At 52.3% G+C, this 14,495-nt stretch overlaps 5 protein-coding genes across 5 annotated transcripts; 2 read left to right on the top strand and 3 right to left on the bottom strand.

The window, feature by feature from the left end:
* Nucleotides 1–105: 105 nt before the first annotated feature.
* Nucleotides 106–1,614, bottom strand: tfs1 (transcription elongation factor TFIIS; the record flags this gene model as incomplete). Its single annotated transcript, XM_062885535.1, has 3 exons — nt 106–592; nt 655–1,401; nt 1,483–1,614. The coding sequence occupies 3 exons, from the start codon at nt 1,612–1,614 to the stop codon at nt 584–586; spliced, it is 888 nt and encodes a 295-aa protein (XP_062748508.1). The 3' UTR covers nt 106–583.
* Nucleotides 1,615–1,942: 328 nt separating this feature from the next.
* Nucleotides 1,943–4,321, bottom strand: QC762_111130 (uncharacterized protein; the record flags this gene model as incomplete). The annotated part of the gene is made up of 4 exons (XM_062885534.1): nt 3,567–4,321; nt 3,185–3,513; nt 3,074–3,131; nt 1,943–3,022 (listed from the first exon to the last, which is right to left on the bottom strand). The coding sequence occupies exons 1-4, from the start codon at nt 4,197–4,199 to the stop codon at nt 1,943–1,945; spliced, it is 2,100 nt and encodes a 699-aa protein (XP_062748507.1). The 5' UTR covers nt 4,200–4,321.
* Nucleotides 4,322–5,167: 846 nt separating this feature from the next.
* Nucleotides 5,168–6,841, top strand: QC762_111120 (uncharacterized protein; the record flags this gene model as incomplete). Its single annotated transcript, XM_062885533.1, has 1 exon — nt 5,168–6,841. The coding sequence occupies one exon, from the start codon at nt 5,168–5,170 to the stop codon at nt 6,839–6,841; it is 1,674 nt and encodes a 557-aa protein (XP_062748506.1).
* Nucleotides 6,842–7,594: 753 nt separating this feature from the next.
* Nucleotides 7,595–11,109, bottom strand: QC762_111110 (uncharacterized protein). The gene is made up of 6 exons (XM_062885532.1): nt 10,734–11,109; nt 9,896–10,513; nt 9,386–9,694; nt 9,067–9,329; nt 8,513–9,014; nt 7,595–8,451 (listed from the first exon to the last, which is right to left on the bottom strand). The coding sequence occupies exons 2-6, from the start codon at nt 9,951–9,953 to the stop codon at nt 7,862–7,864; spliced, it is 1,722 nt and encodes a 573-aa protein (XP_062748505.1). The 5' UTR covers nt 9,954–10,513; nt 10,734–11,109; the 3' UTR covers nt 7,595–7,861.
* Nucleotides 10,753–14,450, top strand: QC762_111100 (uncharacterized protein). Its single transcript, XM_062885531.1, has 3 exons — nt 10,753–11,454; nt 11,512–13,006; nt 13,061–14,450. Exons 2-3 carry the CDS (start codon nt 11,522–11,524, stop codon nt 14,042–14,044), a joined length of 2,469 nt encoding a protein of 822 aa, XP_062748504.1. The 5' UTR covers nt 10,753–11,454; nt 11,512–11,521; the 3' UTR covers nt 14,045–14,450.
* The last annotated feature ends 45 nt before the right edge of the window (nt 14,451–14,495 follow it).

Here is a 14,495-nt window from a genome sequence, read left to right as displayed (position 1 = left end):
GTGTTGGAGTGGTGATTATATGTAGTGGGATAGGAATTAATTGGGAGATTGTTTTATATGTTGACAAGTTGAAGGAGTGATGAATTATAAACCGCACACTGTGAGCGAAAATGAAACATCGCTGCATTATACGTTGGTTTGCCATCGATACGGAAAAGCTCGAGAAAAGGGACAGTGAGTCGACCCACTCACGGTTGTTATGTCAACTACCGATATATGTATTCTCGTAAGAAACGTCCGGCAAATCTCCTTGTCGGGATCGCTGGCGAGCGTAGTTCTGACCTGTGAACTGTCCAAGCTAATCATGTCCCAAAAGTCCCAGACATGCTTCACTGTCATCGGCCTCTCGTGAAATTGCGTATAGTACAGCCTGTGCTCTAAATCTAGAGTTCAATAGAAATAGGTAAATACCTCCTCCGGATCCTTCAGCCACCTCTCCCATCCCCGAGACAGAGCCTCAAGTACTGCCTGGCCGCTGCTCGGGTATCATGCAAAAACGCAGCAAAAGACGAAAATGGTGCGCGTTCCCCAAACGCCAAATCCCAACCAAAACACGACAAAAAGTAGGAAAACGCCTTGCTCGCTAGGAGAACTGTTGCCATCTGTTAGCACGCGAGAACCACTTGACGCAAGGCTGTCGAAGTGAAAACTTACCTTCCACCTGTTACCGCACACAGTGCATTCGCAAAATGTCGTCATCGGCTCATCAGCAGACCTAGTCTGAGCCTGGCTGTACGATACCTTCTTCTGCCCGCACTTGCCACACTTGAGAGCATCACTGATCGACTTCTCCGCCATGGGCACCTGCGCCTTCTTCATGTTCTCCTGCTGCAGCTTCTCGTCCTCGGCACGCTGGGCATCCGAGGCAAGCTCAACGTCCGTCATCTTGACAAACGTGTCCGGCGTGATGGCTCCGGATCGTACGCGCTTTCCCAAGGCAGGGTTGTCCTTGCGCTTCAAACTGGTCATGAGGCCGCGAATCTTTTGGCGATACTCTGGCGTGTCGCCCTTGAAAACTCTGAAAGCGGCAGCCTCCACCTCCATGGCGAGTCTGACAACCTCCTCGACAGACTCTGTGGCCCTGTATGCCAGGCCGTTGTAAAGAACGCCGATACAGCCGTCGCGAGCTTGATGACCGGTGCGCTTGAGATCTACCTTGTCCGTCTTGAAATGCCGTCTCTCGGTATCGCCCTCGTATGGCTTGTTGGAAGATGATGATGGAGGGAGAGGCGAGCTGACGCTCTTCGGGGTGGGCGAGTCCTTGGCGAGTTCAACCTTGCGCTTGTCCTTGGCCGAGTCGACGTTCTTCCTCCACTTGGACACGATTTCGGTAGCCAATCTTGCGATGTCTTTGTTGGTGTTTGATCGCATTTTACCGACGACGACGCCGGCTTTGGTGGACTGCGGGCAATATGATCAACAGAGTGGCCAAAAAAGTCAACCCGCCCGCCCGCCGCGGCAGGGACAGGAGAGAGGTCTTACACGAAGCTGCTCTTCAGTCGGGGCAGGCTCCTTCTTCAACTCCTCCAGCAACTGGAGGACCACGGATGGAGGCTCTTTCGCAGCAGCCTTGTGCAGCGTCTGGATGCGCTTGGTGAGCGATCGGTCGTCCATCGTGGATATTGTGGTGTGGGAGAGTGTGATGAAGCTGTCGCGGATCGGGTGAATTGGCTTTAGTTTGGAAAGGTGACGGAGCTTCCAGAAAGGTAATCGTAGCCTTGCCCGGTTGATATCGATAAAAAGAGAGCCCCACCGGCCCAGCTTCTTTGATCCACCCAAGAGCAGCGACCTTGCAGACGCCAAGAGTTGACAGCTGCACCCATTCCGGAGCACAGCCGGCCACACGTGATATCGCGTTTCCCTCGTGCAGTGAATCTCAAGCTTTCCTATTCATGAAATACCTGATCTCATACATACATGAATTCCTCATATTATTGTTTTCTTACGCTTTTTGCGCGACATCCTCGGCACGAGTTTTCGCCACATCAACCTCCTTGTTCGCCTTGACTGACTTGAACTCGAGGAAGCACGAAATGATGGCAGCCATTGCACCCATGGGGATGCCCACAATAAACACCAATCGCAGTGCAGCATTGTACACCTCCAACATTAATGGCAGCTCATCATCCAGTACAAGATTATGGAATGAAGCCGCGCCCACATCGATAAGCTTCTTGATGTCGACTCCGGGCAGGATATTAGCCTCTGATGCCTTCAAGAGCTGGTGTTGAAACACGCTGTTTCCGATCGATAGGATGATGGCGCCTCCCAACGACTGCGACGCCACCACCGCTGCTGTTCCAACCGCCATGTCGTCCTCCGCAAGTACCGTCTGAACAGCTGTGAATCCCTGTTGGATCGACATGCCAAACCCTACACTGCACACCATCTCGTAGCCCACCCACTGCCCCGTCGTGGTGCGCGGATTCAAGAGCGTCAGCAATCCAAGACCAATAGTACCGATAGCACTTCCAATCACGGCTGGAGGCGTAACGTAACCGATCCTGGTGACAAATATGCCAGCCAAGAGCGAAAAGAAGGCGTTTACCAAAAAGTAGGGGATCATGTTGACACCCGAACCAATAGCGCTGTCATCCTTGATTGCTTGGAACCAGATGGGCAAGAAGAAGGTCAGGTTGATGAGCGCACCATAGGTCATGAACGCCATGCCGCAAGAAGCAGCCACCGTACGCTGAGTGACAATTCGAGGCGGCATCAGCGCCTCATCTCCTTTCCACCATTGCCACGCCATGAAGATGACGGCGACGACGCCGCACCCAGTCAAGAGTCCGATAACCTCTGCACTTGACCAGGCCACCCCCTGGGTTGTGTACTCGAGCGCCAGGAAGAGCATGATGGACGCCGCCAGGAGAAGCGCATTTCCAAGGATATCCAAGGCCAAGATACGTTGCCAGAATGGCCGGTTGGCTCCCTTGTTCTTTGCTGGATGAAAGAAAATCATCATGGCCGCGGCGGTGGCACCGCCAACGGGGAGGTTGATGTAGAAGCACCATCGCCATGTCTCGAGTTGTCAGTATCTTCTCGACAAATACATCGGTTGCCGGATACTCACCACCAAGTCTGTAAAAACACCACCCATCAGGGGTCCAAGGGAAGCACCGATCCCAAACCTGAATAGGGTCAGATGAGCAGCGAAGAGAACCTCGTGGTGATGATCACTTACATTAACCCAACAATAGCAATGAAAACAGGCCGCAAATGCAACGGAATCGTGGTTGAAACGACAACGAAACTCCCAGTGAGGATGCCTGCACAACCCAGCCCTGCAATGGCTCGCCCGATGATCAAAGTCATGGACGTCTTTGATATACCGCAGAGTAACGATCCCAGTTCAAAGAGAAACACGGCTACCAGATACGAGACTTTAACAGAGAAAATCGTATAGATGCGACCAAACATGGGCTGAAAGGCACAGGCTGTGAGCATATATGCTGAGCCATACCAGCCAATATCTGGCGTCGACTTGAACTCCTCGGTAATATTCGGAATAGCCTACAAAGGTCAGTAGAGGAAGAGAATACTAGATAGCATCATGTTCCACCCACCGTTGATATAATCGTTCTGTCAATCGAAGTCAAAAACACCGCAAACATCAGCCCAGCCATCAGGCACGCCAGAGGAATACCAGAGACATAACGGGCCTCTGCCAGAGGGTCACCCTTCTCCGACATGGGAAGTTCCGGGGTCACTGCGTCCCTCGGAACCTCAAATGGCTTTGTGCTCCAATGGATTTTTGCGTCAGGTTTCCCTGGATGTCGCTGCTCAGTCATGGAAATCGGGTACTTTGGTCGAACACTGGTAGGTGTCAAGGGGGTCGGGGACGCGGCTAGTTGCCGCAGGCCGCCAAGGACTTCTTCTAGGAGCACGTTCTTGGGTACGTTGGCCATCTCCTGTGGCGTGCGAATCGGTGGGGGATTCCGGGTCGCACCGGACACGCGTGAGACGGCTGAGAGCTTGTCATTGTTGGTGATGGACTCGGTTTTGAGGGGTGGGATGCCGATTCTTTGGAGGTTGTGTTGGCTGACTAGGCCGCCAAAGCTGCTGGGGCGGTTGCTGTCTTGACATGCCGGCATGGGAATCTCGGGGGGGATGTCTGGTATTGGGCTCTCATCATGGGAGGGCTGGCGCTTTCGAAAGCACATGATGATATGAAGAACGTTACTCAGAGAAGCCATCATGAGGAGAAGAAGGGACTCGGGGGTTGAGTGAAACAGTCAAGATTCACTCGACGTTCAGGAGCCGGAAATTCTGGTCATGGGTCATGTTTTCGACCTCTTTCAAATCCTGAGATCTGACCCCGGAGAAGCTACCAGAGGCAGCAGGTATGGTCGCTTTCCATGTCGATAAAGCTCTCGTCAGTCTAGGAGGCCGGTATTTTCGGTCGACAACGGCTTTCTCTCGTTGGGAGCGGTCACAGGGAATCGCCTAGACTAGGTGCGCCACTCGACGGCTGAATAACCGTCAACCCTTACCAAGCCTGCAGGCAGTTCAACAGAAACGACGATGAGAATATTCAAGGGCTGTCTTTAAAGTGCCACCTTGTTTCGAAGAACACAGCGCACACGCAGAACCCCAGGTTCAGCTCATGATGCCTGACTCTAACTGAATGACTGCTTTCAGGGGTAATCAAGGAGCCCGCATGTCAACTTCAGTACCGACACACAGGTCATCGGCTCAAGTCTAAACCAACGGTTATACCGGATTCCGTCGTACGAGAACGCTCAAGCTAGCCCACTAGCACACAGACTCCAACACCGGTGTTGACACTGACTCTGGCGGACATGATTCAGACAATACTGCTCTAGGTCTGTTCTAGGCCATGCTTTTGGGTAACGGCATGTAAATAGATCCTTCAGGTCAAACTTGTGGCATACACCGGCTTCGCCTAGCGCCATGGAAAGCCCTCAATCTTGAACGTCGCCACGGCGAACCAAGCTCCTGGATTCTGAAGGCCAGCAGGCATTATGTATATAACGGTATGCCCGTTACCGTTGGAATCCTGGTTTCGGCATCACAACCTCGCAGTGTATCTGATCTTCTGGGGGTTTGGACCTAACCGGCGTTCAACTCTATGCTTCGCTTCAGTTCTTCCAGTTCCGATACTCCATCTCTCGGCCGTTGAACACCGAATGTCGCTTCGGTAACCATGGCCTCAAAAGTCACTCTCGGCCCCATGCTGGCGGTAACCACAGCAGCATCCATCGGTGTCGCGAAGAAATTCGACCTGCCTCTGGCCCAGACTGTCGGGACAGCGTTGGCAGCAGCCATCCCCTTCTATCTTTTCGTCTGGCTGAGCTATCTTTACCCAATCTACTTCTCGGAGCTGAGACACGTTCCCACAGTCCCGGGTAACCCTCTCATAGGGCAGTTCTTCACCATCATCACCGAGGAGTGCGGCGTCCCCCAGCGTCGCTGGCACAAGGAGCTCGGCCCCATCATCCGTTACTACTTCCCCTTTGGCGCCGAGAGACTGTCCGTCGCCGACGACGAAGCCCTCAAGCACATGACGGTGAAAAACCCGTACAACTACCCCAAGCCCGTTCGGGCCAAGCTCTGGATGGTCCGCATTCTTGGTGAGGGCATCCTCCTCGCCGAAGGCACCGACCATGTCGTCCAGCGCAAGGCCCTCACAGCCGGCTTCTCCATCGGCGCTATCCGCTCGCTCACGCCCATCTTTTGGGAAAAGTCCCTCATCATGGCCAAGCTCTGGAAGGAGGAGATGACCACCTCCCACCTCAGGGTCAAATCGTTCGAGGCGTTAGAATGGCTGAACCGCTGCACCCTCGACATCATCGGCAAGGCCGGTTTCGGGTACGACATCAACTCCCTCGAGGACCCTGACGTCCCCATCCGCGAGGCCTACCGCCTCGTCTTCGCCTTTGACCTCTTTTCTCGCCTCCTCCACGGAATGCAAGCTTTCATCCCTGCCTCGAAGCACATCCCCTCCAAGATGAATCGCGACATGGAAACCTCCCGGGGTATCATCCTCGACAAAGCAACCGAGATCATCACCACCAAGCTCGACGAGGCGGAGAACAATATCGGCAAGAAGGACATCCTTGCTCTGATTGCGAAAGAGAACAAGAAGCTCAAGGAGAACGGGGAGGAGGGGCTGTCGTTTGACACGATGCGGGATCAGATCATGACGTTTCTGGGGGCGGGGCATGACACCACTGCCACGGCGGTGGCGTGGACTGTTCACCTTTTGTCGACGCACCCTGAAATTCAGAGCAAACTCCGTGAGGAAATCCGGGAGCACATGCCCTTTTTGTTTGACGCCTCCACCCGCCACGATCCTCGTCTTTTGGCGTCCGTAGACCCGGATAAGCTCCCCTTCATGGACAATGTCTGCAGGGAATCACTAAGATACATTCCCCCGATCCCCATGACAGTAAGGCAGTCCATTGCGGACGACACTTTGGGTCGGTACAAAGTCCCGGGTGGGACTGTGATCTACGTGCTTGCCAACACGATCAACCGGCTTCCGTGCTACTGGGGGGAAACGGCGGATGAGTTTGACCCGGACAGGTGGGATGATTTGCCGCCGAGTGTGGTGCCGAACGCGTTTATGACTTTTTTGCAGGGGCCGAGGGGGTGTATTGGGCGGAAGTTTGCCGAGACGGAGATGAAGATTTTGTTGTGTGTGCTGCTGAGCGAGTTTGAGTTTGGGAGGGATTATGAGACGGCTGATCCGGAGGAGTGGAAGATGTGGAGGTTGGTTTTGAGGCCTAAGGAGGGGGTTACGGTTAGGGTTTCCTTGTTGGGGGGGGGGGGAGTGGGGGAGGTGGTGATTGATGGGGGGAAAGGCAGGGGTAGATAATGGGGGATGGGGATTGTATAATGTCGGTATTTTTAGATTGTGTGGTTGACAGATGGTGGGTAGATGGGAGAGATATCTAGATGGGGAACACATTACATACATCACCTTTGGGGGGGAAATGTGTGTAGATTTTCTTTTTGGGGGAAGGGGTTTGTAACATAGCTTGAGCGAGTGGTTTTGGTTAGGCGGTAGATTAGGAGATACTCGGTCGTAGAAGCTGTTCATGTGATATCACAGGTTATTTATCTTGAATATCGAGATATCTCTCCTCTTGCTTCATTCCTTCACCGGTTATCTACCGACCTGCCGAGTAGTTGATTGTGGTTCCAATCCCATCACACAGCGTACCAAACCGCCGGATGCATCTGCCCTACAACCCAACAGTCATGAAAAAGTCAACTTCAAAAACAAGTGATATAGAAACATCACTCAAAAGAAAGAAACAGCTCGTTATCCTATCTTTCACCAGTGATCAATAAAAATCAAAAAGCTCGCCAACACCCACACTTTATTTGATTGTGGTGTTCCAGCGCCGAAAACCATTTGATTTTACGAGGATTCGAACAGGAAGCTCTGGGGCTGAGCAAAACCGAGGGGGGAGGGGGGGGAGGGCTTGCCCTCGGCCAGCAGGCTGACCGCTTGGCTACGCCAGAATGTGCTGCTGTCCTGTTAAATATTGCATGGTTGACTTAATACATAAACGATTGTTGTTGTTCCTGCTGTTAAGGAAGGAGCAAGCTGGTGGTGGTTGTGGTCGGTAAGGTACCAGGATGAGTTATGGTGAAAAGACAATTCATTCCTTCTATTCAAACAACCAAAACAACAAAACTTTTTAAATTCCTTATCCCCAAAACACCGCCCAGGTGATATGTCATATGCTTGATGGATATGCCGAAAGAAAAAAAAAGAAATCTGGTATCATCAGCCAAAAGAAACACACACCCGTTCAGTCATGACCTTCTTTCCTTCGTATGCTCTATCGTTTCTTTTCCCGTCTCTTCATCCATCATGATATTTCATTCAACTCGCTGTCCCATTATTCATTGTTCCATAACTCCCGTTCGTTGTCCTCTTTTTCCTTTCCTTCCCGGGCTCAGTCTCCGATTCTGACTCCTCGCCCTCCAATGCTTCTAAAACAGCTACTTCGTCGTACCCGTCAACGCTGCTATCGTCGTCGTCGTCACGCTGGAGCAGGCTCTCTTCTTCCCCGTCAGAGGTGGAAGTTGATGTGGCTGTCGAGGAAGCGGTAGGGCCATCACCTTCGATAATAAACCAAGGCGGGATCGTCCCCATCAAGGCGATTAACCCCAGGAACCACCACGCTGCAATCACGTATCCTCTCTGCACGCCCCAGCTGAAGACCGCACCGGCAGCGGCGGGCCCCGCAGCTCTCCCTAGTCCGGAAAAGGTCGTCGCTACTCCGTTCAAGGTCCCAAGGATCCGGAGGGAGGTAGCAGAGTTGGTCAGGAGGATGGTGGTGCAAGGGAAGGCAACAATAACGACAAATCCTTTGACCAGCATGATGGTCAAGAAGAAGATGTACCGAGCGGTGGTATCCTGGACGAGAACTGTGTAGGGCGTCAAGAAGTATATTATAGGGAATACGACGGCTATGCAAGAAGTCAGTAACTACGAAAGGACTAGGGAAGGGAGAAATAATAGGGTGCTTACTGGCAAAGCGGTAGATTCCCAGCACACCAAACATGGCACACAGCTTGGGAAACAGGAAAAACTGAATCACTCCACAGGAGATGCCATAGACCGTGTAGATTGTGCCGATTTTGTCCGAGCTGAGGCCGAAGCCGCCGGTGAACTTGAACGGGAGGGAGGTGTTGTGCTCGTCAGGGATCACACGGGGGTAGTTGAGGAACACAGGCAGGACTTGGTCGTACGCTACTGAGTGAAGAGCCAAGAAGGTGTAGCAGATGAGGTTTATCGACGTCTGAGGGGCGAAAATGTCCTTCATCGATACTGGATCGGAGTGCTTGGATTCCAAGTGCGAAGAGCTGCTTGACATGGCGGACTGGGCAAGCAGAGGGGCAGATGCCTCGCTATCAACAAAGGAGCGCCTCCTGAGATTCTTGGTACGCTTGGAGCGGTGGAAGGGACGAGTTAGTTTCTCGCCGAGCTCGAGGCCCCAGTCGCGTTTGTTGCGTTTGCTTTCGAGTGTTTCCTGTTGTGGCTGTTAGTCTATGTGGTGATTTGAAAGGGGCAATGAGACGAACCTTGAGGAACAACAACCCGGTCATGAAAGAAATGAAAAACACACAGCATGCCATGATATTTGGCAAAGCAAAGGGGTAAGTCTTGAAGAACTCAATGTTCCCAAAAACGTTGGGAAACTGCTTGGCAGGCTGAGCAAAGAAGCCACCAAAGGCAGGCCCAAAGACAGAGCCTATTGACCACACAAGGGGCATGAGCGAGAAGGCTTTGGGCTGAAGAACTCTTTCCGGCACCATTTCGGCTACCATGGTTCTGATGATGCCAACTGGTGACGTTGTTAATGGTGTGACAGAAAACACAGAACTGGGTGTAGGTACTTACCATTGCCGTTGCCGCTTCCCATGATAGCTCTTGCGGTGATGGCCATGGGCAAGCTTGTCGACATACCCCAGACAAGAAAGCAAATCATCGTGCTGAGCAACCCTATCAGGATGATGGGTTTCCTTCCAAATTTATCTGACGCCCGTCCCCATGCCACAGCCGTACAGCTCTGACTTATAGAGAATATGGCACCGGTAAGACCTGCCCATCTTGCAACCTCATTCTTCTCTACCCCAAAGCTAGCGATCATCTCTGGAAGATAGGGGAAGACTGAGGTGAGTGCAAGGGGCTCGGCGAACCTGGCAATGGCTATATGATGAATGTCAGCATACTATGAAGAGAGCGGAAGCGGTACCCGGCTATGAGATGAACAGTGATCGTCAAGCAGCAGTTGTTGATGTCTGCCAAGCCTAGCTGACTCGGAGGGTATTATTGGGCAACGGGCCCTCTTGCTCCACTACTCTAGGCCGGTGAACGACATGTAAAGATCTAGAAGGGCAAGTGACTTACCGAGAATGGCCAGCTGCTGCACAGGCAGCTTTGGCCCATCATTCTTATGACTAGTCATGGTGTACGATTATGCCTAGTAGATCAGAAGAACGACGGAGTTGAGTTCTGAGTTTCTGAGAGGCAGTGGCCTCGAGATGTCACAGTTGGCTCCACTGATGTGTGTAAGATGTATGCCACGGATCGGGAGGCAAAATAAGACTCTCTTGAAACTAAGTCTATGCTCTCCAGATGAGAGGAATTGGTATACAAAAAGTCCCGAGAAAGGAACAAAACAAATGGGGGAAAGACTGCAGAAGGCAGGGGGGCACAAAATAGTTTTATGTATGAGAGGAAGAGACGGCGAGTGACTCTGCAGGCCTTGATTTGCCTTATCCGAGAACTGAGGCAAGGGTGGGAAGGCTGACAAACACAGTTTCGAAGCGGGAGCGGATCCGGGCAGATGACTAGTCCTAGATCAGTAAACCGGCGGCCGGGGAGAGGCTGGTTGAGTCGGATGGCCGGCGAGTGTGAGTTCGGCCCAGATGGTAGGAAGAGAGGCCGTTGACTGTTCGAGACAAGGAGGTTAGGAGGTCTAGGGTGGCATTCTGCAGGGCGTGCTTTAGGCAGGAGGATCACGTTCTGCAACAACGGATATCAATGACCTGCAGAAGGCGGAAAAAAGATGGTGGCATGGGCATTTTACGGTGTCAAAGGCCGCTGGAAAAAGAGCACTGAGGATGACCGGAACGGCACCGGTCGGCGCCCCACTCCGTGATCGGACGGGCTGGGATGAACCCTCATTCGCCACTGACGGTTCCACCTTCGTCATCCAAGACGAACTCAAGAAGATGGCACTTACAACAGAGTACCTTACTGCGTAGGTACCGAACCAGAGATATCATTCAATTGATGCCAGGGTGAGACAGGTTGGTGCAAAAGGTCAGCGGACATAAAAAATAAAGAGGGGTAACACACCATCGAGACAGAAACAGGGCGTTTTTGACATCTCCCACACCGAACCAGCTCACTGCATGGGGGGCGGTCGCAGTGCAACCGGGGAACCTTCAGTGCGCCTTCCGCCGCTAACCGCAGAAGTTTCTTGATGTTGGAAGATGTTTTCGTGAGAGGCGGGGATGAGAGACAACACATGAGATGGCAGCCAGAAAATTGCTTGAGACTTCTTGAGGGGACATACAGCGGTCCTTGTAAAGCGCTACAGGAACCGAGCAAGTGCCTATTAAGCGTCAGTGAGAAGAAGTCAACTTGAACGTCGATGTTGAACACGGAAAATTAGCGAGCCGTTCGGAAGCGGGGTCCCCCAGACCCACCAAGTCTAGGCACAGTCTGCGAAAGTCGTTCTACACTGTATACTCCAATCACACCGGCAGCTCCCGTGGTTGCGTCAACGACTGCCTCGACAGCATTGAGTGATTGATCAGCCACCATTCACAGCTGGGATGAGACACGCGATCAGAGCTCGCCACAGGGTTTGCTCATCAGTGCTCCATCTCTTTGTTTACCACTCGATACTCGATATCTGTCGGTGAGATGCATCTGCTGTCTTGGCGTTAAGTTGACTTGTAAGTGACTGCCAAATGTCAGCCTTTCTCATAGATCAAGTCTCATCATGAAAACAGAACTACCATCATGGAGTCCGAAAACGAGCCGCTCAAGATGAACAAGACACAAAGTGTCCATCCATTTCCCGATAATTACATATACGTACCGCCACGCCCACGGCCTCAGCCTCGCTCGGTGCTTCGCCGTTTCTGCACTATAGCCCTCGCCTCAACCCTCATATGGACTCTCATAGCGCCTTTGGGATCCATCCTGTCCGGTAACTGGTATATCTCGGGGCGGGATGGACAGGATGGACAAACCTGGCCTGGACGCAATCAGGTCGACCAGGACGAGTTGAGGCAAATCCTTCGCGACGTTCCCAGCAGCGAAAGCGCCATGCAATGGAGCCGCTATTACACCTCAGGACCTCACCTCGCCGGTAAAAACTATTCGCAGGCTCTGTCGACCAAACAAAAGTGGGAAGAGTGGGGCATCAAGTCTGAGATCAACGAGTATGTTGTCTACATCAACTACCCTCTCAACCACAGACTCGCCCTTTTGAAGGGAAAGGAGAAGGAACAGGATGGAGAAAAGGAATACGAAGTGACGTACGAAGCCTCGCTGGTTGAGGATGTCATCGAGGAGGATCCCACTAGTGGGCTTGCCAACAGTGTCCCAACCTTTCACGGATACTCTGCTTCGGGAAACGTCACTGCACCAGTCGTCTATGTCAACTACGGCACATACCAAGATTTCGAGGACCTTCTTGCTGCCAACATCACACTCAAGGGAAAGATTGCCATTGCCCGTTATGGTGGAATTTTCAGAGGGCTCAAGGTCAAGCGTGCCCAGGAGCTCGGAATGATTGGCGTTATTTTGTACAGCGATCCTGGGGATGATGGAGAAGTCACCGACGAAAAAGGGGTTCCTACATACCCTGAAGGACCGGCACGCCAACCCAGCAGTGTTCAACGAGGCAGCACCCAGTTTCTCAGTGTCGCCCCGGGTGATCCAACTACGCCTGGGTATCCGTCAAAGCCAGAGGCTCCTCGCAGACCGGTCGAAACAGCCACCCCCAGCATTCCGTCCCTCCCGATCTCTTACGCCGATGCCCTTCCCATTCTCAAGGCCCTCAACGGTCATGGTCCGAAAGCGAAGGACTTCAACCAGTGGTGGACACGTAACACCGGCCTAGGGTACAAGGGCGTGGAGTACAACATCGGACCTACTCCAGATGACGTCGTTGTAAACCTCTACAACGAGCAAGAATACGTGTACACCCCGATCTGGAATGTCATTGGTGTGATTAATGGTACCATTCCCGATGAGGTTGTTGTTGTTGGAAATCATCGTGATGCTTGGGTTGCAGGAGGCGCCGGCGATCCGAACAGTGGATCGGCAGTCTTGAACGAGGCCATGCGTGCTTTTGGAGAAGCACTCAAGCGTGGCTGGAAACCTCGCCGGACTGTTGTCTTTGCTAGCTGGGACGGTGAGGAGTATGGTTTGGTTGGCTCAACGGAGTGGGTGGAGGAATACCTCCCCTGGCTCAAGCACGCGAGTGTCGCCTATGTGGTATGCTGATCAGTTCGTTGTGTTCTGTGTTGTACGAATGCTAACCCTCGACAGAACACCGATGTCGGCGTGAGAGGCAAGCGCCTCGCCGTCGCCGCCTCTCCTATCCTCAACAAGGTCATCTATACAGCCACTTCCCTTGTTGGATCAGCCAACCAAACACGCCCCGGCCAGACCGTGTATGATCTCTGGGACAAGAAAATCAAAACAATGGGAAGTGGCAGCGACTTCACTGCCTTCCAAGACTTTGCTGGCATTCCCTCCATCGACATTGGGTTCGACAATGACCGCGACAGCCCTGTGTACCATTATCACTCCAACTACGACAGCTTCCACTGGATGCAAAAGTTTGGGGATCCTGACTTTCTTTACCACAGAACCATGGCCCAGGTTCTTGGTATTCTAGTAGCGGAAATCGCCAACCTCCCTGTCATCCCCTTTGGTGCTGAAGACTACGCCAAGGCTCTGGCCGAATACGTCCACAAGGTCGAAGACAAGCTGGACGCCTACCTCATCCCCCCAGCCGAAGTCCTTTCGGCAAGCGTAACCGACGAAGAAATGTTTGAACTTCGCTCCTCCACCCGCAACATTTCCTCCCCTGTTTCTGTATCCACCACATCCAAACACACCCCCAAAACTTTCCGCAAATCCCTTACTCGCCTCCATGAAGCCCTTCAAACCCTCACCTACCACGCCTACCATCTTGATCTCCTAGCCGATGAGCTTCGACACATCTCAGAAAACGACGAAATCCCCTGGTGGGATCTGCCTCGTAAGATACGCCATCATTGCGCGGTTCGCAAGGCCAACACCAAGTATAAGTACCTCGAGCGTAGCTTCTTGTATGAGGAAGGGCTGGACAACAGGCCCTGGTTCAAACACGTGGTGTTTGCTCCGGGATTGTGGACGGGGTACTCCGGGGCGGTGTTCCCGGGTTTGATGGAGAGCATTGATCAGGAGGATTGGACGAATGCAGAGAGGTGGGTTGATATTATTGAGAGTAGGATTTTGAATGCTGCAAGGGGGATTGAGGCGTAATGGTGCGATATTGAGAGGGGTGTGGAGAGATAAGTGTTGATGAGCGAACATAGGTGATGGTCTAGATTGATCTGAACTATAAGAGAAAGTGACTTTGCCTACCCTACAGCTGGCTATGGGCTGGATACAGCATTGCGGATTGGAGAATCAGAGGGATAGTCTGCTTGCGGTTTTGTAATTTCGCAAGTCTTGTTTTATCTCCTGGGTTCTCATTCTATCCATTCCAGCTGCTTACTTGACAGCTATTCTCTCACACCTCTTACTTCACAGCCATTTATTTCGCAGCTTTCAATTCACACCCTTTTGATTCACAGTTAATAGTTCACTGCTCTATTTTGCAACCATCAACACCTCTTGTTTGGAAGCAATAATTATTTCATCCCCTCCCTTTTCACACAGTCGTAGTAGATACTGTCACCACACTTGGTGTTCAACTACCTTACCACAGGAA

Source organism: Podospora pseudocomata (genome assembly GCF_035222375.1).
Source record: "Podospora pseudocomata strain CBS 415.72m chromosome 1 map unlocalized CBS415.72m_1, whole genome shotgun sequence".
Classification (NCBI taxonomy): Eukaryota; Fungi; Ascomycota; class Sordariomycetes; order Sordariales; family Podosporaceae; genus Podospora; species Podospora pseudocomata.
Note: the sequence above shows the minus strand (reverse complement) of the source record. Positions and strands in the feature narration are given on the sequence as shown.